General features: G+C 41.5%; 1 protein-coding gene across 2 annotated transcripts in view; it reads left to right on the plus strand.

Moving 5' to 3' along the window:
* Positions 1-23,718, plus strand: part of LOC126267538 (biogenesis of lysosome-related organelles complex 1 subunit 4) — a 50,616-nt gene extending 26,898 nt beyond the window's left edge. Inside the window, exons 4-5 of one of the 2 annotated variants that reach the window (XM_049972839.1) lie at positions 7,907-8,109; positions 23,248-23,314. In XM_049972839.1, the coding sequence (XP_049828796.1) occupies positions 7,907-8,074 (168 nt within the window). In that variant the 3' untranslated portion in view covers positions 8,075-8,109; positions 23,248-23,314. Of the gene's footprint in view, positions 1-7,906; positions 8,110-23,247 lie in introns of both variants that reach the window. The other variant, XM_049972841.1, reaches the window with a different exon arrangement.
* Positions 23,719-23,868: the final 150 nt, after the last annotated feature.

Consider the following 23,868-nt stretch of genomic DNA (forward strand, 5'->3'; position numbering starts at 1 on the left):
CCACTTTGGCAGTCCTGTGTGACCTTTGGCAGACGCCATTTCGACACATCTGGTGTGCATCCTACTCCTGAGAAAACTGACCAGATAGACCTCTTCTCATGTCCAAACAACTACAAAGAGCTGCAATGGTTTTCGGGGGTCACAAGTTTCTACAGGAGCCAATTGCCACACACCACTGAGACTTTGCTACCACTCACTCAAGCGTAACACAACAAGAGTACATCTAGTAAATAACACCTCGATTGGGCACCACAAATGCAGTTGCCTTCAACAAAATAAAAGAACACCTGTTACCGAGCATGACCCTTGCCCACCCATTGCCTGAAGCACATCTAATTTTATCACGTCCGATGCTAACAATCGTGTGATTGGGGCTATTTTACAGCAATAGATCGGTGGAATCCCATGTTCTCATGCAATGAAACCCACTCTACAACTGTCATTTACAGAACCGTACTGAGTGTTGTTGAAGTCAGTGAACCAGCTTAAACCAGCATGGTCTTTAACGGACATGCGCTACAACAGACACCCCCTGCCCCACCACCTCAATGCACTTGTGTTAATTTCCAAGTGCATGTGAATCTCTGCGATTTTCTGCCTGACGACTTATCTGTTGCATTATGTGATACCGACCTCATTATTACCGCTACCTACACGGACAGGTGGTCAGCCACAAGCACTGTCACACAAAGTTTCATTTACACCACCCCTGTCCTGCCAGAAACTGACACGGCAGATTCACTTCTCGTTTTTCAGCAGACGGTACACTCACCACCGCCACCCCGCTCCCCCTGCAGGTCCAGAGGTTAGCATAGGCCTGAGATATTGCTGCCTGTCACAAGAGGCGACTAAAAGTAGTCTCACACTTTTCGGCCCTATGAGTTCAGGTCCCATTCCATGGTTTGACATACCACTTTCAAAATTCTACAGAAGCGCGGGCCATATGGGGAAGGATGCCTTATGTGGTGCACGAGTTATCATAATGCCCTTAGATTCGATCTCCTGAACCTCTGGTCATGGTTTTGCACCTCCACCTGCAATTCAACTATTTGGCCAAGGACACTTTCTTCCGTTGTCTCCTGTCCTCTTTCGCCCCCATGACAGTATTGGATTTCTCTGTGCCCATTATCCAGCACAGTAACAGTAGCCAGTCCGTTGTGGTGGGGCCATCATGTACCCATTTGGTGCTAGCCCCCTGACAACACAGGGATCCCACTGCTGATGCCTGAGCTGTAAACTCCCCACGTATGCCAAGGAGTAGATGCCTGTCTTTCTGGCGCATCAGGACTCCTGGCAGCAGCCATCATGCCAGTTGGCCTTTGCTGTGGCTGGGTGGCGCCTGTGGGGAGAGCCCCTGATCAGAGTTGGTGGCATCAGGGCGGATGACCTGCAATGAAGTGGACTAAGTCATCTTTTACTGGTGATTGTGTGGCACCAGCAGTCTCTAAGAAGGCCAAGATCAAATACAATACTGACAGCTATGACCCTAAATCGTTTCCCTCCCTCGCTACACCGCGGGAGGAACATAGGGCTACAGAACGGAGAGTTTCGGATTTTAGTCTGTAGCAAAACTTATGGGGAGTCCTTTCTACCGACAAAGCCGTAATTCTTCATTGAACACCTTGAGGGTAAGTGTGGAGAAGTGACAGCGTTTTCCAAGATGCGAAACAGCGGAGTCTCTATTCAGACAGCATCCCCAGCTCAATCCCAAGTGTTAGTCACCTGTGACAAGCTGGGTGATATTCCTGGTTCCTTCACTCCCTATAAAAGCCTCAACATGGTGTAGGAGATCATTTTCCATCTCGATCTCCTCTTGCAGACTGATGACGAGCTCCGCGCCGATTTAGAACGGCAGGGTGCTCATTTCGTACGGCGCGTTTACGGGGGACCCAAAGACAATAGCGTTGCTACTGGTGCCTTCGTCTTGGGTGATTCATTGCCTGAAAAGGTCAAGATGATGGTTTAACTCTGTGACATTAAACCATACATCCCTCCCCCTATGTGGTGCTTTAAGTGCTGGAAATTCGGGCACGTCTTCCCACTGCACTTCCAGCGCCACATGTCGAGACTGCAGACATCCACTGCACCCAGATACTCCATGTGCACCGCCTCCCACTTGCATCACCTGCCGAGAGCACTATTCCCCCTGCTTGCCAGACTACCCAGTACAAGACCCTGGACCAGTTGACTTACACAGAGGGTAAACATAAATATGAAAGATTACACCTCATTCGGTTGACATCGACATATGCTGCAGCTACATCACCATTGCCTTTCCAAGTGCCAGTGGTTCCTCAATCTGTGCCATGAACAGTGGGCCCTCCGGGCCACTAGAATACATCCGCCCCTTTGGTGGTAGGGGGCAAATCTTCCCGCGTTCTTCCCAAAGCACCTACTTCAGATCCAAGACCCCCCCCCCCCCCCCAAACACAGGAGACATTGGTCCCCTCCCACTAGCTGGAGAAGCAACAGCCTCCTCCAGCTCCTCTCATGCGGAAGGGGTCCCTTGGGGTCCTTGCTCCCAAGGTCTCCACTAATGCCATGGCAGAGATTCACCAGTGGCTCAAGGAGCCAAAAGCTGCTGGATGAAGAGCTTCACAGTCTTCCTCCAAGCCTAAAGCTGCGTCAGAGAAATCTTCCCAGCAAGCCCCTAAAGAGAAGTGAGAGAGCAAGCAAACTAAGAAGAAGTCTGCTAAGAAACAGGACCCTCTGGTGGCCCCCACACCACCACTCTCTATCAGTTATGTATCTGAGGATGCAGTGTACATCTATTAAATAACACCTCGATTGGGCACCACAAATGCGGTTGCCTTCAACAAAATAAAAGAACACCTGTTACTGAGCATGACCCTAACCCACCCATTGCCTGAAGCACATCCCCTGTGGACTCGCATCTCACTGATGCCACATCCACCATAGAAATGTCTACAAATACTCAGTCGGTGGCAGAAGGTGACCCTGCCTCCTTGTGTGTCACATGCCACCCCAGCCTCATAATAATGGCATCCTCCAGTGGAATTGCGTCAGTTTTTTCCACCACCTGGCTGAGCTAAGGCAACTGTTAAGATTCACACTTGCTTTCTGCATTGCCCTTCAGGAAACCTGGTTCCCAGAAATGCAGATCCCTGCCCTCCACGGCTATAGGTGATATCACAAGAAGTGTAGTGACTATAATAGTGTGTCAGGTGCCGTTTTTGTCTATGTCCTGAACTCAGTATGCAGTGAACCTGTGCCACTTCACATCCCTCTTGAAGCTGTGGCTGTTAGGAAAAGGACAATGCAGGAAATAACTGTCTGCAACTTATATCTTCACTATACAGTGCAGTACCCCTGAACACATTGGCTGCACTGATTGATCAACTCCCGAAACCTTTCCTACTTTTGGGAGATTTTTAAGCTCATAACCGCTTGTGGGGTGCCACTGTGCTTACTGCCGAGGCAGAGATTCCAAAAATTTACTGTCACAACTCGACCTCTGCCTCTTAAATACAGGTGCTTCCACACATTTCAGTGCGGCACATGGCACATATTCGGCCATTGATCTCTCGGTTTGCAGACCTGGCCTTCTCCCATCTATACACTGGAGAACACACGATGACCTGTGTAGTAGTGACCACTTCCCCATCTTCCTGTCATTGCCCTGGCATCAGGACCATGGACACCTGCCCAGATGGGCTTTTAACAAGGCAGACTGAGAAGCCTTCACATCAGCTGTCACCTTTGAATCCCCCCACATGGTAACATCGATATGGTGGTTGAGCAGGTTTGCCAGTGGCAAACACAGTCCCTCATTCCTTAGGGTGCCCCTGGTGAAAGACAGTCCCTCGGTAGTCGCCGGAAGTCGCTGAGGCAATTACGGAGCATCGACGAGCTCTACAGTGTCATAAGCAGTACCCTTCCCTGGAGCACCTCACAGCCTTTAAACAGTTTCGTGCCGCTTTCACCGGTTTATCAAACAACGGAAACATGAGTGTTGGGAGAAATATGTCGTGACCATTGGGTGCCATACATCACCTTCCCAAGTCTGGGCAAAGATCAAATGCGTTATTGGGTACCAGTCCCCAACAGGTGTTCCTGGTGTTAACATAAATGGTGTGTTATCTATTGACACACACATGATTGCCGAGCACTTTGCTGAGCAGTATGCTCACGCCTTTGCGTCGGAGAATTACCCCCCAGCCTTTCACATTTTCAGATTGAGGATGGAAGGTAAAGTCGTCTCCTTCACTACACGCCACATTGAACCCTATAATGCCCCATTTACAAAGTGGGAGCTTCTTAGTGCCCTTGCACATTGCCCCGACACAGCTCCCGGCCCAGATCAGATCCACAGTCAGATGATTCAACATCTCTCGTCTGCCTACGAGTGACATCTCCTCACGATCTTCAACCAGATCTGGTGTGATGGCATCTTTCCGTCACACTGGTGGGAGAGCACCATCATAACAGTGCTCAAACTGGGCAAAAACCCGCTTGATGTGGATAGCTATCGGCCCATCAGCCTCACCAGTGCTCTTTGTAAGCTGCTGGAACATACGGTGTGTCGGCAGTTGGGTTGGCCCCTGGAGTCACATGGCCTACTGGCTTCGTGCCAGGGTGGTTTCCGCCTGGGTCACTCTACCACTGATAATTTTGTGTCTCTCAAGACTGCCATTTGAATAGCCTTTTCCAGATGCCAACACCTTGTTGGTGTCTTTCTTGATTTTCGAAAAGCGTATGGCACCACCTAGTGACATCATATCCTCGCCACATTATATGAGTGGGGTCTTCGAGGCTCGCTCCTGATTTTTATCCAGAATTTCCTGGTGATTCGTACTTTCTGTGTCCAAATTAGTGCCTCCCATAGTTCCCCCCATATTCGGGAGAGTGGGCTTCTGCAGGGCTCTGTATTGAGTGTATCTTTATTTTTAGTGGCTATTAACAGCCTAGTGGCAGCTGTAGGGCCGTTCTTACAGAGGGGGCTCTGTATACAGACAACTTCTGCATTTCGTACTGCTCCATCAGTACTGGTGTTGCTGAGTGGCACCTACACCCATCTACAAGGTGCAATCATGGGCTCTAGCCCACGGCTTCCAGCTTTCGGCTGCAAAGTTGTGTGTTATGCGCTACTGTCGGTGTCGTACCAGACACGCAGAACCAGAACTTTGCGTTACTGACAATCCCCTCACTGTAGTGGAGACACATCAATTTTTAGGACTCGTTTTCGACACCCGATTGACTTGGCTTCCTCACCTTCCTCAGCTTAAGCGGAAGTGCTGGCAGCACCTCAATGCACTCCACTGCCTGAGCAACACGAGCTGGGGTGCAGATCACTCTACACTGAGCTCTTGTTCAATGCCGCCTTGACTATGGGAGTCTTGTTTATGGTTCGGTGACACCATCACGGTTGCGTTTACTCGACCCAGTGCACCACTGTGGTGTTCGACTAGTGATGGGAGCTTTTGGGATGAGTCCGGTGACCAGCATCCTGGCGGAGGCTGGAGACCCTCCATTGCACGTCAGGCGTGCACAACTGCTCGCCAGTTACGTTGCACATGTTCGTAGTTCTCCTGCACTTCCGAATTACTATCTCCTTTTCCCGACATCGGCGGCCCAGATCACGGCTTACAATTGCAGTTTGCGTCCGATCCCTTCTGTCTGAACTGGAGTCCTTGCCTTTACCACCTGTACTCAAGGTCCATTTGCATACACCTCCATCATTTACACCTAGGCCGCGGCTTCGCCCGGACCTTTCATGTGGCCAAAAAGACTCAGTTCACCGCGCGGCTCTTTGCTGTCGCTTCCTCTCGATTCTTGACGTGTACCAAGGCCGTGAAGTGGTTTACACCGATGCTTCGATGACTGATGGTCACATCAGCTTCGTGTATGTCCATGGAGCACATATTGAACAGCATTCCTTTCCTGATGGCTGCAGTGTTTTCAGAGCTAGTGGCTATATCTCGTGCACTTGAACACATCCGTTCATGCCCTGGGGAGCTGTTTCTTCTGTGTACTGACTTCTTGAGCAACCAACAAGTTATTGACCAGTGCTAACCTTGTCATCCTTTGGTAGTGACCATCCGGGAGTCCACCTATGCCCTGGGACGGTCCGGTTGTTCAGTGGTGTTTTTATGGACCCCAGTACTTGTCGGAATCCCAGGAAACGAACTTGCTGACAGGCTGGCCAAACAGGCTACACAGAAAACGTTTATGGAAATCGGATTTCCAATAACTGACTTGCGTTCGTTTTGATGCTGCCAGGTTTTTAGGCTTTGGGAGACTGAATGTCATAGTCTCAGTATGCACAACAAACTGCATGCCATTAAGGAGACTACGAATGTGTGGCAGTCCTCCATGCGGGCCTCTTGCAGGGACTCTATGGTTCTCTGCCTGCTCCACATTGCCCACACTTGGGCGACCCACAGCTACCTACTGCCCTGTGAAGATCCACCTCAGTGTCGATGCGATTCCTGGTTCGCAGTGGCCGATATTCTGGTGCACTGTCCCACTTTGACTGTAGTGCGCTGAAATCTTCGCTTGCTGGACTCTTTGCCACTAATTTTATATGACTATGCCTCATTGGCTGATTTAGTTTTATGTTTTATTCGTGATGGTAAGTTTTATCATTTGATAAAAGTTTCAGTGCATGTCCTTTGGCCTTCTGTGTCCTCCACCCGAATGCTGTTAGGGCAGAGGTTTTTAATGTGTTGCAGAGTGGCTGGCTTCTCGTTTTTATTCTCGTGGTCAGCCAGCCATGGTAATCTGTTTTGTTGTTTTAATCTCTTCTACCTGTTTCTTGTGTTTCTGTGGTTTTCTTCTCCCCTTTTGTCCACTTAAGTGTTTGTTGCCCTTCCATTGTTCAAGTGGTTTTTCTGTCTCTCCGTTTTGTGTTGTCAGTCTCTCTTGTTTTATTCTGACTCTTGTGGCATCTCGTTTTATTCAGAAAAAGGGACTGATGACCTAGCAGTTTGGTAAAGACCCCTGTTTTCAACCAATTTACCACCCCGGCGTACACAACTGCCTGCTCCACACCTCCTGTGGTTGCAACAATGCAAGTGAATCCTACCAACATGTCTCCCTTTTCAAACAATACTGCAAAGCCAGCAACAATTAAAGATGCCACCAATACTACTTCCTTATCTACTAATGCTGCCAGTGGCAACCCGTTAGTCGCGCCACTGACATCGCAGTTCGGACATGTCCTGCGCCCCACAACGCACCCTGCTGAGTACAACGTGTCTTCCACCACATCCACCATCCACCATCCACCATCACACAGCCATCTACATTACTTCAGATGGATGACACCTCACCACAGTCTCTCCTCACCTCCTCCACACTATGGGTCTGGGGGAAGGGCAGGAGATGGGAGAGGCGGGGGGGGGGGGGGGGGGGGGGGAAGGGAGAAGGGAGGTAGGTAGGGTGCTCTGTGGTGGCATGACATCTATGACTCTGTAAATGAGAATTGCTGTTCTGCAATGCATACACTTGTAATGCTTGCACATAAGATGTATATGTGCTTACTAATAAATAGTGTAGAAATTGTATCTCTTTCCTGTGTCACTAATCTGCTATCACATTGCCAGTACCCTATTTCCCACACCATTTTATTGTGATGCTGGGATTCACAGAATTATAAAACATGTTATAACCAGCTGTCAGAATAGAATCCTCCCCCTTTATTCAACAGTCAAGTTAACAGTCAAAACCATCAAATACAAAGTGCTTTATCCCAATGTATCCTTCTTGACTGACTGACATCAGGTGTTACGAAATAACATCCTGTATCAACATTATATTGAATCACTGCTGATGTTTGTTTTATGGGCATGAGGCTCTGGTCAAAAAAGAAAGAAAAAAATACAAATATTTGCTGTGAAAGCCTGCATTCTATGATTATGTTGAATATTGGACTTAACTGTTTCAGAAGAACATGCACATCGTATTGCAAGTAAAAAGCAGAAACCATAACCTCTCAGTTTATATGGTTACAGAAGCAAAGAAGGGAAGGCTGAAAGATGAGTGGAACATATCTAAGGGCAGTACAAATGAAACAAACTTGAAGACAGTGTTACAGAAATGGAAGCTGAGGTAGATGAAGATGAATTAGAAGATGATGAAGACAATTAGGTGAGAGCATTGAAAGACGTAAGTCCAAGCAGGACATCCTCTCACAATTTTTGAAGCCTTTGGGAGAACCAGTCATGACATGATTATCCCATATGGTATGCAAGATGTATGAGGCAGGCAAAAACCCTTAGACGTCAAGAAGAGGGCAATCATTCCAATTCCAAGAAAGGTAGGTACTGACAGGCATGAACCATCAGTTTAATAAGTCATGGTTGAAAAATACTAACATAGATTATTTACGGAAGAAAAGTAAGATATAAAAGCCTACCTTGGAAAAGGAGTTTCGGTTCTGGACAAATGTAGGAACACGCGACACAATATTGACCCTATAACATATCTTAAAAAGCAAGTTTAATAAAGCCAAACTTAAAATTATAGCATTTGTAGATACAGAGAAAGCGTTTATCTTGACTGGAACATGTTCTTTCAAACTCTGAAGGAAGTGAAAGATTATCCATAACTTTTACTAAAATCACTGTGTATATCTAGTGAAACATATGAAAATAATGTTGCAGATACCTGTAACCAAGTCAATTCTATAGTTAATGAAGTGAGCCAAGGAAAACTAGAATGAGAAACACAAGCCTTAGATGACATATGAAATGTTACAACTGAATGATCACATATCTTTCAAAAGTAGAGGCATGGTAATTACAGATAATTGCAGAAAGTAATCTGGAAGGAAATATATAATGCAAAAGAACATCATCTTCAAAGGCATATAGTGAAATAGAACAACTGAATGAAGCATGCATGACTCATTCCACATGTGCTAGAAAGTAAGGCAAGCAGCAGGGATTAGCAACAGCAGAGGAAGAGGGCTCCTATTAAATAAAGATTACAACATCTTCTCTTATGCTGAAGAGGAACTAGGTGAGTGGAATACATTGAAAGTCACTTCAGGGACAAAGGAAGTGTTGATCATGGTGTCTGGGACAGTGTTAGTATATACATTGCAAGAACAGAAGTAGAGCATGCCATAATACCAAAGAGTGGAAAGGCTCCGGATCCTGACAAAATGCGCATTAAGTACTAAAGCTGTTCAAGAACAACTAGTCTCTTTCCTTGCTGGTTGGTTTGTTAACTATAGAAGTGGAATCCTACCACATGACTGGATCAGAACAATCTTGGTCTCTAAATACATGCTCCCAGTTAAATTTCATATGGGTCTATTCCGATTCCCATGCCACTCTCATTGATGTTGACCCAATCCTCACTGAGGGTCAACTACAAACTTCTGTTCACACTAAACTTACTAACAATAGTACTTTCATGTTGACAGTTGTGATATTTTCCATGTCAAACAGCCTCCCATACAGCCCTGACATTTGAGGCAAACATTTGTTCAGCTGCAGACTTGTCACGGCAATACTCCAGCACTCTCACCTCAGCCTTCACTGGACGTAATTACTCCACCAGCCGAGTTCGAAAGCTGATTTCTTGGGCCATCACATCCAATCCGTCTACTGCTGATCCCTCCAAATAACAACTTAGGAGTACACCTCTTGTCATTCTGTAGTACACTAGTCTTGAATGTATTAATCAGCTACTTTGAAAAGGCTGTGACATCCTAAAATCATTCCACGAAATTAGGTCCATTCTGTGCGGCATTTTCCCCACCACAACTAGACTTGCTCCTTATGCACCCATTTCCCTATGCTATGGCTCTTACCTATGTGATTGTCATCACTGTAAGACTTGCCTTAATCACCCTCCTACCACCATTTATACTGGTCTTGTAACTGGCAAACATATGCAGTAAAATCCTGTTTCTGCATTCCCGCATTTATGTTTTCCTACTGTTTACGTTCATTTTTTGTCAGTCCCATCAGAAGTCCTATTTCTTCAATACAAGGCTTTTCCATCATTAACAATTCTGTCTTACAACATTTCCCCCATTTTAAGTTTTGTTTGATGTTATTACGATCTTTAGCATTGATTTTTATACAGATCTCTACAAAAAGTGCATCGTACTCCTGCTCAAAGTCAGCATTGGAACACAGCAGATATTGCAGACTATGTGCAAAATTATTGATCATGTAATGTAGCGTTAGCACAGCACGCAAGATTTCATTGTCACTTGTTGGGTCATGGCAACATATATTATAGGTTGTCAGGGTTTGGAATGGTGAGAAAGTATGCTGAGTCACTGTCTTAATGACGATCATGATCCAATGATAGTGACTCCAGTAGCACCCTTCCTTCTGCTTATTGCATTGTATTACAACAGCTTTAATTTAATTTGACAGTCATTTAAAACAAATAAACACCACTTTTGAAGACTGCCATCTTTTTAATGGGCTTTCAGAAATCATTGTTACTTCTGCATGAAATGAGCTTATATGTACTAGGTGTGCAGTCTTGGATAGGTACAACTCGATACCAGACATAAACATTCCTCCTCAAGATGCTCCAGAGCATGGTGACAATTTCTGCCTTTTTTTCTTACCCAGGGCGTCCCTGAGCCGAGTGACCTACTTGTCAGCAACAAGATGTAGATTTATGCCCACTGTTCACTGTTTATGAAGATGTTAGTGTTTTAACCATTATTGTGTTACAAATTTCATTTACAGTAATTTTATAATGATTATCAATAATATGTCTCACATTAGAAGATGAATATCTTTTTAATGTGATTTCATGGAAGATGTTTGCTTCCATATTGTATTTACACTATTGGACAGGATCAGAATGAAGAGGGAAAACCACAAGAGTGTTTATATGTGTCAGCACTCAGCCACTGCTGTTGTGATTATCACACACAAACATGTGTTTCCATCTTTGTTCCAACCTTGTCCAATGGTGTAAATAAAACACGGAAAGAAAAGTCAAACAATGGAAAAATCCAGGCTGTTGAGTGTAACAATATTATGAGAAGGAAAGTTGGTACTCACCATATAGCATTGATGATGAGTCGCAGATAGACATGACAAAAAGACACTTACAATTATAGCTTTCAGCCATTAAGGCCTTCGTCAACAATAGAAACACATACGCAAACATTCACACACACGACTGCAGTCTCAGGCAACGGAAATAAAATTACATTAATATATATTTGTTCTCTAATGTGATATCTACTATTGATAATTATTATAAAATTATAGTAAAGAAAACTTGTAATACAACATTCGTTAAAACACCAAAGTTGGCAGTCTTTGTAAACAGAGAACAGTAGGCATGAAATCATGTCTTGTTATGTTTCCTACACTTTCCTGTATTTTACACTTTGCTGCATTTTACACTTTCTTGGGTTGGTCTACTAAAAAGTAGAAAAAGGGGTTTTTACTGTTCTGCCAAAGGAAAAATCACTTGTGTAATGACACATGCCATGTACTAGCTGTTATGTAACCATTGTTCAGCCTTTTGCATTATTGGTATGACTATCACCAAGTTATGAGTTTCAGTGAATGGGCGGAGGGTGGAGACTGACAAAACAGAATATCCTCTTGCAGGTCATTGCCTCAGTACCTCGTTCAACATATTCCATTTGGATTTTTCCATCTTACACCAGTTTCTCAGAAGTCTGCTGTTGTTGGGAACTGGCATTACAACATGTCCTTAGTTCTCACCACCCACCGTGCCTTAATTTATGTTAATTTCTTCAGTTTCAGAATTTATCCTTCATATCTATTCCTTTCTTCACTCCCATCTGTCTATTTTCCCTGTCCCCACCTTTACCATCTGTTATGCAGTTAGCTTTCTGCTCTTATTAACTCTTGCAAGATGTTTTGTCACTAATGTCTGTCTGTCTTATTACCCTATCTTCAAATTTAAGTTTCCAAGTTTTCAAATATTATCTTGTGCAACCCCTTACGACCAATCTTTTTTTCTCATCCTGCCTGTTAAGTCTCTGCTGACCAAGGATTCTATGTGGCTTTTCCGTAATTCTCCCCATTTCCAGAACCTCACCAGTCCTTTTCCTTCATCCCTCTTCCTTCCACTTCAACCCTTTTGCCAGAAGAAGGAGCCACTGACTCTGGAAGCTTGCACGTTTCGTTAACTTTTATGTGTTTCTCGAGTTGGTGACATGCTGATGGATCATTTCGAGCAGGAGAATGGTGTTCCTTAGAGCAGTGTTTTAAGTGTTACCCTCTTTGTCATGGCCATAAACAGCATCACATATATGGTAAGGAGTCCTGTACAGTGCTCCTTATTTGTGGACAATTTTGCTGTTTTCTTTCCTCCTCCAGAGTTGCAAAGTGGCGCATCAGTTGCAGCTTACAGTCCAGTGGTTGGAGGAATAGGCTGCAAAGACAGGTTTTCAATTTTGTGTAGATAAGTGTGTGCATGTGCTCATTTCAATTGTTCTCATCATATTTTCAATTTACCTTTCATATGAAGGACACCAGTCTACATTTTGAACACTTAGTGAAGTTTCTGGGCCTCATTTTTGACTCCAAACTGTCGTGGTTACCGCACCTGAGAGACCTGAAAGCTAGAACCCTGAGGCACTAAATATCATCAAGTGCCTTAGGCACATGTCTTGGGGATGTCTGCTTCAGTTTTGTAGGGCTTTTGTGCGTTCATGGAAGGACATTTTATGTGAACACCTCAACAATGGAGCTGTCTTTACAGATGGGTCTAAACAGGGTGACTCCATTAGTTGCTCTGTTATTTTCCCAGATTGTATCCTCAAGGTCCAATTGTCTCAACCTTACTTCTTCAACGCAGAATTACATGCGATCTTGTGGGCACTGGCGCACGTGAGATGTTCTTCCAGCACTAAATTTCTTGTCAGTTCTGATTCTCTGAATGCCCTTCAATCTCTACAATGCTTGTATCCAGCAGATAAAGTTGTTCAGAATATCTAGGACGCCCTCCTCCAGTTATGATGTCTGGAGAAGGAGGTGCCTTTCTGTTGAATACCATGGTGCATGGGTATTGCACGGAATGAAAGGGCAGATCTAGCAGCTAAGGAGGCATGTGTGCTATTCCCCTGCATGTTGTAGCCTCACTGTTAAGATCCAGAATCTTGTGTCAGAGGAAGGAAAAGTAGCTGGAAGTGACGGAAAATAAGCTCCATCTAATGAAGTCCACAGTGCAGCCATAGCATATCTCCTTGCTCCAGCGAGAGGACCCTCTATTGTGTGGCACTTGTGATGTACAAATCACTGCGTAGCACATTTTATTGGATTCTGTTTTATTTTCCGGCCAGCAGACTGCAGCGGCTTTGCTGCCGGATCTGCCCTCTATTTCAAGTAACATTCAAATGAATGTGTTTCAAGTTTTAAAGTTTTGCAAATTATCCAATATTTTTCCCAAGACTTTAGGGAGATGGTTTTAATGTGTTAACAGGGTGCCTGGCTCACCCATGTTTTTAGTATGTGGTCAGCCACTGAAATTTCCCTGTGCCTTTCTTTTAGCACCTTTGTCATTTTATGTGTGTTTTAGTGTCATCTATAGCTACTTTAACTCATTCTCCACCCTCTTCATTCCGATCATGTCAAATGCTGTGAATAAAACACAAGCAAATGTCTTTCATGAAATCACATTAAAAAGATATTCATGTTCTAATGTGAGACTTATAATCGACAATCATTATAAAATTACTGTAAATGAAATTTGTATCATAATAATGGTTAAAACATAAACAGAGCACAGCAGGCATGAACCTACAGCTTGTTGCTGACAAGTGGGTCACTTGGCTCAGGAATGCCTTGGGCAAGAAAGAGGCGGAAATTGTCGTCATGTTATGGATCATCTTGAGGAGGAATGTTTATGTCTGACATCAAGTTGTCGAATCTAAGACTTCATGCCTAGTAGGGACTAGTGTGTTTCACATGGAAATCACAACAATTCGTAAAAGCCCATAGTGGAGACAGCCTTTCCAAGAGTCGTGTTTATTTGTATAAATGACTGTGAAATTAAATTAAAGCTGTTTTAATAGAACACAATGAGCAGAAGGAAGGTTGCTACTGGAGTAACTATCATCAGAACATTATTATCATTAAGGCAGTGACTCAGCATACTTTGTCACCCTTCCAAACACTGCAAACCTATCATGCAGGTGGCTGTGACCCATCACACTGACAATGAAAATCTTCCTTTCCACACTAACGCTACATTACACAATCATTGACTTTGCAAATAGTCTGCATTTTCCACTTTGTTCCATGGCTGACTTTGAGCATGAATACAATGCACTTTTTGTAGAGATCTGTATAAAGATCAATGCTAGTGGTTGTGATAACGCCAAACAAAACTTAAAATGCAAAAAGTGTTGTAAGACAGAGTTGTTAATGATGGGAAAGCATTCTACTGAGGGAATAAGACTTCTGTTGGGACCAACAAAAGTGAATGTAAACAGTGGAAAAATGTAAAATGTGGAATGTAAAAATAGGGTTTTACTGTAGCATATATGTACCTGGAGCATTGAAATAGTTAGCATATATATGCATCTGGAGTAGTGAAATGTTTAAAATTACTGCCAACTTTCTCCCCTCCCCTGAGGAGGATTCTTGTATGCCTTCTGTCTGTGTCTAGTATATATCACATGGTCAAATTTGACATTGTTTCTCAGAGTGTTTGCACCTTCTGTAACTGAGGTGGAACTCAGGAAACAGCCCAGTATTCACCCAAGCAGATGTGGAAAACTGCCTAAAACCCTCATCCAGGCTGGCCGACACAGCGGCCCCCAATGATAATATGTGAGGCAGATGGTATGCAGGCCAGTGTGCCTTCCCGTGTCCCAGTAGCGATTGCTTACAATATGCTTGGCTATCCGGGCGGTTAGTCACCTTGATATCAATATATTTTGTGACACTAAGTTAGAGTTTTCTTTGGACTGACACCTCAAATGTTTTCTACTAGCCTTTTAACAACATTAAAACTGGATTTTGAATCTCCTCTTTTTATTTTATGTTTGTCCTGCTCTACACAGGGTTGACAAGGTTACTATCAGAAATGGTGTGGTTAATTTAAAGACTGACCAGATGCCCTTCCTGTCAGCACCCTGTAACCTCCCGCAAGGGAATATGTGTACCCAATTGTCTGTGTAAAGTGTTAACATGTGGAAGTGTGTGAACATCTGAATGTTTGCGACTCATGTAACTGTGGCAAGACTTGGGAAACAGCCAGGTATTCACCTAGTGGGTGTGGGAAACCACCTAAAAACAACATCCAGGCTGGCTGGAACACTAGCCCTCGTCATCAGTCCATTGGGCTGATTCAGTCTGGGGCCAACTCACTTGCCCAAATCCCGGAAGCAGTGTGTTAACATGCACAGCAATCTGGGTGGGTATAAATGACACACGACATGCAGATAATAGCAAAAAGGCCTTCAGGCGATCTGTGAAAAATTTCCATGTTTCTCCAAACATGTCACTGATATTCTCAACAAATTACTTTAGGAGACAATACACAAAAGGCCTTGTGTATCATGAAGAACATTATTGTTTGCAATTGCAGGAGAACATGTTCCAGTATGAGTGAAGAAACATATTTCTTCCTGCTGTACACATTCTCATAATGACTACGGAAACAAAACCAGAGAAAATCAGGTTCATTCATGCTGCACTTACACGGAACAGAACATCTGGAAGATGAAAACTGAATGTGTCTTTTATTTATTTTTTTAAAAAAGTGTTAACATTTGAATAGATTTTACTCTCTTGGCGAAATGTTTTTTCTTCGTCACTTGTTTAAACTGAATGGCCTCTCCAGGTTAGCTTTTCTGGTTCTGAGTTAGTTAGCATGATGGATATTTATCTTGAGTTAAATTTAGGAGGTTAATAACTTCTTTACCTGTTGAATATTTCTTCTTCTTTTTTTTTCCATTGCACAAAAGTCCTTCCATTCAGATTAACTTACATTTTTAAAGCATGTCATAATCTGACAACCCAGTCTCATTTCAGAAATGGTAAATGTTTACACTGGAGTGAATACAGATCGACATCTACATCTACATCTACATCCATACTCCGCAAGCCACCTGACGGTGTGTGGCGGAGGGTACCCTGAGTACCTTTATCGATTCTCCCTTCTATTCCAGTCTCGTATTGTTCATGGAAAGAAGGATTGTCGGTATGCTGCTGTGTGGGCTCTAATCTCTCTGATTTTATCCTCATGGTCTCTTCGCGAGATATACGTAGGAGGGAGCAATATACTGCTTGACTCTTCGGTGAAGGTATGTTCTCGAAACTTTAACAAAAGCCCATACCGAGCTACTGAGCGTCTCTCCTGCAGAGTCTTCCACTGGAGTTTATCTATCGTCTCCGTAACGCTTTCGCGATTACCAAATGATCCTGTAACGAAGCGCGCTGCTCTCCTTTTGATCTTCTCTATCTCTTCTATCAACCCTATCTGGTATGGATCCCACACTGTTGAGCAGTATTCAAGCAGTGGGTGAACAAGCGTACTGTAACCTACTGCCTTTGTTTTCGGATTGCATTTTCTTAGGATTCTTCCAATGAATCTCAGTCTGGCATCAGATTGTTGAAAAGGCAATCTGTCAGCTAGAACCGTATTTTCAGAATAGTTGTTGGAGTATTTGAATGACCATCTGGAAGCAATATTGAGAAATCAGTTCACGAAAACTGGGTGGGGGGAGCATATAAACATAGTGACAGGATGACAGTGACATGCTGACAATTGTGCTTCCTACATATTGTCTTCGAATGGAGTGCCATAGGGGGAGGGGGGGGGGGGGGGGGAGGAGGAAGAAAGAAATTGCTATGTACCCTCCACCATAAATCATATTGCTTGTGGTGTACACCAATACACGTGTATAATTTTTATACTTTCCACTGACTAATTACTGTTTTATTGGCACCTCTTATTTATCTCATATATTTCAATTTCATTCTTTCTGTTTATTTTTTATCCTCTCTCTATTGTTATTAGTTTATTTTTGATTATATTCATATTAGTTATATTCTTTTAAAAACTTTCTTTGAGTTACATATTCGCTTTTTAGTTCTGTTTCATCATATTTTATTGTTATTTGGTTTATACACATTTTTATTGATTTCTAGCACTTAAACCTTGTCTGTTATGTGCTCTTGGTATTATTGGTTTACTGTTTGTCACAAATTCATAGTATATCTCTTTTGCATATATTATAAGCAGCACATCCTGTTTTTTGATATTTCTGTCTTCCCAACTTTCGTACTATGTCACAGATTTGTTGTTAGTGTTACTGTTAACAACTCATAACCCTCAGGCTTTCTCTATTCACATCAAATGTAAATTTACTGACCCATCAATATATGAACATGTATAAAGGTAATTCATCCTGTGAAGTGTATAGTTTGCAATTCATATATTTGATTTTGTTTTTCACTTCAACATGTGTTCAGGAGAGCATGGGATTATTCTAACACAGATAAGCTTCAATGCAAATGACACGTTTTTACCAACATAAGAGTGGAGGTACCGCACACTGCAAACTTTTGTTCTGTATTCTATACCATATTATCAAAGGCACAGAGAATCTGTCCTCTAAACACTGATAAGTCCACAGTTCTTTGGTACAGGTTGTTGTCGGAAGGTACTGATAGTGCCAGGCTCAGTGACAAAGTCTGTACTGTGCTGAATTGGCAGCTTTCATGGTTGAAGGACAGGTCATAGAAGGTCTGTGTAGCCTGCTACAAAAAAATAGCTTACAAATTCTGAGCATCGTTTCATCACTGTTGTCACATTGGACCATAATATCATCAGTGTACCAAGGAAAGAATGTGCAGTATCTGCAGGTTAGCTGATGTGATGGTTTCTGTTAACAATAATCAGTTTACAAAGCAAATAGGGCTGATAGAGGTACCCAGTGTCATCATACACACAATCACACCTGCAGTCAGCCGCATATGTAAATTCAGATATATACTTGAATATAGTTATCACCAAACTATTGTTCAACATTTATTCTGTGTTCCTGTACCCATAGAAACCTGAAAAATATGTGGTCCAATATCTAGACGAGTGTCAATCTATATCTGGCAAGTACCACACACTGTCACTATATAGAGGCTTTGGGCTGCACCCACAACTGTGGCACACCCTCTGGAGGCTTAGGAGCCCTATGCCACCACTTCCACTTACTAAATATGAACGTTGAGGAACATCATTTCACAAAATGGTGTCTTAGATTTTATTTTAGCAACAGCGGTTACTGCAGATTCCAGGAATGTCTCCATAAGAAAATTTATGTAAATTGAAGTTATACCACCACCTTCAAAATATTCAGGACTCCCTGTTCCAGCAGGACATTGTCAAACCTCATGTCAATTGAAATGTGCAAGTTTTATTCCATATTCAGAATGCGTCCCAGAGTTACATGCTTAGCAGACAGCACAAACATGCTTTGGATGTCATCAGTTGTCAGCTGGCCCACTGTGCAGTCTTCCACTAGCCATTCTCAACAAACTGTGGAATTGGATAAAAGAAGTATAGATTTTTAATACTTTTTGAAACAGTGCTGCACTGCATTATAGTTAGTTCTGCTGGTTGCAGTGGCTTTGTTAAATGCCATCTTGTCAGTAAGTGACTGAATTCCAGAGAAACTTCTCTCCTCTACACCAAACTTATTCAAAAATATATTTTTGTAGCTAATAAAACCATTTTCATCCCCTTCTAATTTGTCATCTGCTGCATGCTCCTCCACCAGATCAAACATTGCTGTAAACATTCATGTATAAACCTCCAAATCATTCCGTCTCCTGACATGTGTTTTCAATACATTCGTATCTTCAGAAATTCTGACATCTCTTCGTCTTGTAAATTACCTATCTGTTTAGTTTCCTTTTGTAGAAATTTATTGGCATTTTCTCCATTCCTGCCTGGAGTTTCCATTGTTTGATGTAATTGGCATTTTGACATCTTAAGCCATTCAATGCTTTCATCTGTTTTATAGTAAGATCCATTTGGAAATTTAGGCCATGTGCCTGTCCCCATAATTATATGTATAGGCATATTTCTATTATTATTAGGAATTGTTTTAGGGGAGGGGGTAATGATTACTGTGTTAATACAAGTGCCTCTTATGTGCTTCTAAATGGGGACCACATCGGGGGGGGGGGGGGGGGGGGGCACTGTTGAGGCAAAACAGTCATTAGAAATCTCTGAGTCACTTGCCACACCAAAGTTGCATCATGCCTATTCATATATGAAAGGCTCTCCCAGAGCTAACTTGCATTCCCTCTAGCATTTTCTGGGACCAAGATGAAATTCAGAAATTGCATCTCTCAGTATTTTGGGTAGAAAATAAAGGGAATGACATCAACCAACCTAAGATGACCTGACTAGTGAGTCCTCACTTTTATACATTATTGACAGTACAAGCAAACTTATAATATTCTCCGAATTTTCTCTGGAGTGCTCTGCCACAGTGAGAGGTGGTCAGTAGTTTTCCTAACTTTGATGCTTAATTTCAACCAGATTATTTCAAATTTGGAATATGTAATAAATTCATGAGATACTGCCAGTGTAAATCCCAATCTGAATTTAGATTTCAGTGCTATTTGTTTTCGATTTCAGCAAGCGTTCTGCCCCTAGTACTATGTGGGCATCCTTTAATAACTGAATTTAAGATGACTGGTGATAATCCCCTGAAGAAGCAGCATTAAGTAAAAGTAGATAATGTAAAAAATCTGAAAAAATGAAATTACTGCAGAAAATATAAGAAACTGGTTCTTTTACAGTCCATTCAGAAATGAAGAAAAGAAGGTAAAATAAAATTTAATTAAATTAATTGAAAGATTGACAGTCATTGGACTCCATGTCACTCCAAAATTATTCAAAGACAACTGTTTATTAATGTGATACCTTCGATTGCCTGTAGATTGTGTACATGACCTAAAAAATGAAAGTTCTTGGAGAAGGAGAATGTAATGATTTTGAAATAATGTGTCCATTAGGAAAGGAAATTCTCATGTTACAGATAAGCTTTAAAAATGTGTCCCAAATTATGCGTACCTCCTAAGATTTCACTAACTGTTCAATGTCCAATGGTAAGTATTTTGAAAAAGATGGTTGTAAACAAACAGGCAGTCATTTTGCTATGTAGTTAACATTCAAATTTCTATTACCTATCAAAATATTAAAGGAACTGTGGTTGTTTTAAATGGATCAACATACATACCAGTACACATCATCTGTTATCATTTAAAAAAATCATCATAACAGTTTTGGAAAGTGTACTGACTGCCAGCCTGAATTTTTACATTTCCCACTTCATTAAGCAAGTGTTGTACTGGAAATGTTAACAGTGGTTACATTATTGCAGTACTTTTTTCAAGAGCAATCTTAATGCCATCAGTTAGACATCTTTCCACTTAATAAGGCCAATGTTGTCTCAATATCTCAGTAACATGTTTGCCCAATTTTAAAAACTCACTTGTAAAAACTCATATTTCTGTATCTTGAATCACATTTGAAAAATTAGAACTGTCCATCTTGCATGATAACCTTGTATACATTGGATACCTGTAATAAGATTTGTGTGTTTACTAGCTCTAAAGATGTCAACTGCAAGTTGTTGGTTGTAAGTATGATTGTTTGTTATAACTATCAAACGATTGCCTGCAAGGCATATGTTGCTCATATTGCTGTACTGCAGCAGACATGTTTTCACTACGTGACTCATCGCATGTTGGTCAGTGGTACTTTGTTTATACAGACTTGAGATTAAGTCTAGATTCGGAGTGGAGTTTGGTGTTAGGGAATGTAACAGAAGTTATTCGTTGCCAACTAAAGCAGCATAATTTTGAGTTACAAGATATATTGTGATGTGTGTTCAGTCCCTGACAAGGAATGCTGTAGCTGAACTGATATTGGAAAAAATCTGTAATGGTAGACAGTGGCAGCATTCAGAAAGAGGTACAAGCTACTGAAAGTTGTTTGCAAGTACATTTACTGAACACTTTGACTTTGTAATTAAGGAAGGAAACATCTCTCTTTTGTGTTTGGTAAAATATATTCGGATTGTGTGCCTTTTTAATGTCACTGTTTACCACTGGTTCATTGTTTGTGATTTTTTAAACTGAATGTGAACTTCCACATCAAGACCAACATTTTGTAGGTGTTATTATTAAAATTAAGTAACTATCTTAGAGAAATACAAATCAGTAAATGGTGGTCTACTTTCATCCATTAGTGTTGTGTGGAATAATATTATGCAGTACCTCATCTTTAATAAAGAACGTCTTCCTGGCTCGAAAATATACTTTAAGAGTAATATGTGTTGCTCACCCATGATCATCTTTTAGATGTCTTGCAGAGAACTGGAAAACACTATGCTGCTTGATATTTTATTCTAGTATATAAGCTTATTTTCACTTTTTTGCCTCCATCAGTACATGTCCTGGCATTGTAAATGGACATATGTCAACTTGTAGACATATAGTTATTTCCTCAAGACGTTTGTTGCAAATAATCCGCTACAGTTCAAAGAAAACAGTGGTGTACATAATTACAATACCAGAAGGAAAATTGACATTCATTCTTCAGCACAAAAAGGGTTGCACAGTGCTGCAACAAAAAATTTTGACAGCATGTTCAGTGATATAAAATATCTGAGACAGCAAAGTAAAATATGAAAACAAGCTGAAAAAGTTTCTCTTTGACAACTCCTTCTATTCCGAAAGAGAATTTCTATTATTGTAATGTGTAATAGGTGGCGAGTAGGAATTTCTAACTTACCCCTGTATATTTAATACAAAAAGCCAAACTTATAATTGTTCAGCATGTAACCATATTTAGAAATTAATTTGCAATGTGATCATGTAAAATGACTCATTCCAATTTATCATTTGTCCATTTAACACGAAACTAACTAATCAATTTCTCATCCTATTATACTTTAAGAGTGATTTTGTGTGCTCTCAATTGGTGCAAGTAGGTGGATGGAGCCCAATCAGTTTCCTACATATTTACCTTATTTTGTACTGTTTGTGCCATAGTTGTCAAGACTTTAATTTTGTGCAAGTGTCAGACATAATTGAAAAGATGGCTGCAATGATGAAGCATTTGTGAGAGGGTTGTGCTGGACCAGTAATGTTTTAGCAGAAAAAAAGGAACTAAATCTTGGAACCTGCTGCTCAGTAGCTTTCTCCCCATACTCAGTTTGGCACTGTAAAATAGATCCTTTTTCTTCAGTATCTTGTTTTTAGCAGGCACTGAACTCATGTAGGGGCAAGGCGAAGTCATCTTCCGCTTACATTGCCCAGTCCCATTCAGTTAGCAAGTTACATCCATACTTCGCAAGCCACCTGACAGTGAGCGGCGAAGGGTATCTTGAGTACCTCTATCGGTTCTCCCTTCTATTCCAGTATGCAAACAGTGGAGGATTTCTGATTCCACACAAGGCAATAACAGATGACTTATTCTCACTGCCTGTGATTTGAGTTTTTCCCTCCCTCTTGCTGCTGCATATTGCCACAATAATTTCAGCAAATATGAAATATCAAAATTATGCTTTCTAACATCTTGGCTCTTATTTCACGATTACACGAGACAGGTTGTGCCAGGGAAACATTTTGCTTGGTGTTCATTCTGCTTCATTTGACCAGATTGTTAATTTTCTGTGTTGATTTGATTTTGTCAAATGCATTTAATAATACAGCATGCACTTCTGCTTGTGCTTCAGTGCAACTGATATTTGATTTTGTAAACACACTTTATCTGTCTCCTTGCTGTCAATATAAAATTTATTTCAACAATTCAAATTGTGTTCCTCATTCCTTTTATGTTTTATGCTCCCTCTAGTCATAAATGCTGGATATTTACTACTTCGCAACTGAGAAATGATGCAAGAAAGTAGGAAATGAAACCAGTGAGCCTTACTGCCAGCAATAAACTAACCAAATGTTTAATTATTTTAATAGTGCTTTACGAGAGTCCAACACACACATTGAATGAGGGTTGTATTACAGACATCTTTAACTCAGTAGCACGGTTTCTGAAACTCATTTCTCACATGTGGTCACTGTAAAATTAATTAATGCTCTTATTTTTATCTAAAATCATATTTTTGATGTAATGATAATTTAAAGAAAAGTGAGAGTTTTGCTGCTTTTTATGTATAAATTTCACAACTGTGAATTTGTTCTACTATGTAGATCCAAGTACCGTTATGCAGTTATGGCTTCCCTTCAAGACGAATAAATCTTTCACACGCACCAATACATATTTTTTTTCTTTCAGAAAAAGTCTGATCCACTGTCAAGGGCAGCCAGCTCCCCACCATACCAGCCACCTGAAATTTTCAAAACAGGTGACTATTTTCCAAAAACTGAGGAGTCAGGAGCAGCATCGAATGATTGAAGATTTCTGAGGAGAGGCACTGCTACTGATATATTTTTGTATACATTTATGTAACAGAACATAACATTTGAATATTTAGTCGTATGTTGAGTTTTGTGAATATTTGAAGATGGTATCTGATAATGTAACTGGTGTTTATTTGCAAATGATTAAGGATTTTGTTTTATGTTAAACAAGAGTTACTGTTGTGAACACTGCATAGTTACAGCCTGTTCCCAGTCATCCTGTTGCCAGAGGCAAGCATGTGGTGCTGTAGAGCTTCCAGTCAGGTAGTCTGCAGAAAGCTTTGCAGCCTTTTGATTCACAAAAACGAAAGTAATTACATTATTAAAGAGAAAAAAAATTTCATGACTCAGCTTCTTAATTATATGAGACCGAATTCCCTAACAAGTAGTGCCTTATAGAAACTCCTTCACCAAAGAAGACAAATTAAATACTCCTGAATTCCAATGAAGATCTTCTGCCAACACGAGAAACGTAGAAGTACATATCCTCGGTGTA

The sequence above is a fragment of the Schistocerca gregaria genome, chromosome 4 (assembly GCF_023897955.1).
Source record: "Schistocerca gregaria isolate iqSchGreg1 chromosome 4, iqSchGreg1.2, whole genome shotgun sequence".
Classification (NCBI taxonomy): domain Eukaryota; kingdom Metazoa; phylum Arthropoda; class Insecta; order Orthoptera; family Acrididae; genus Schistocerca; species Schistocerca gregaria.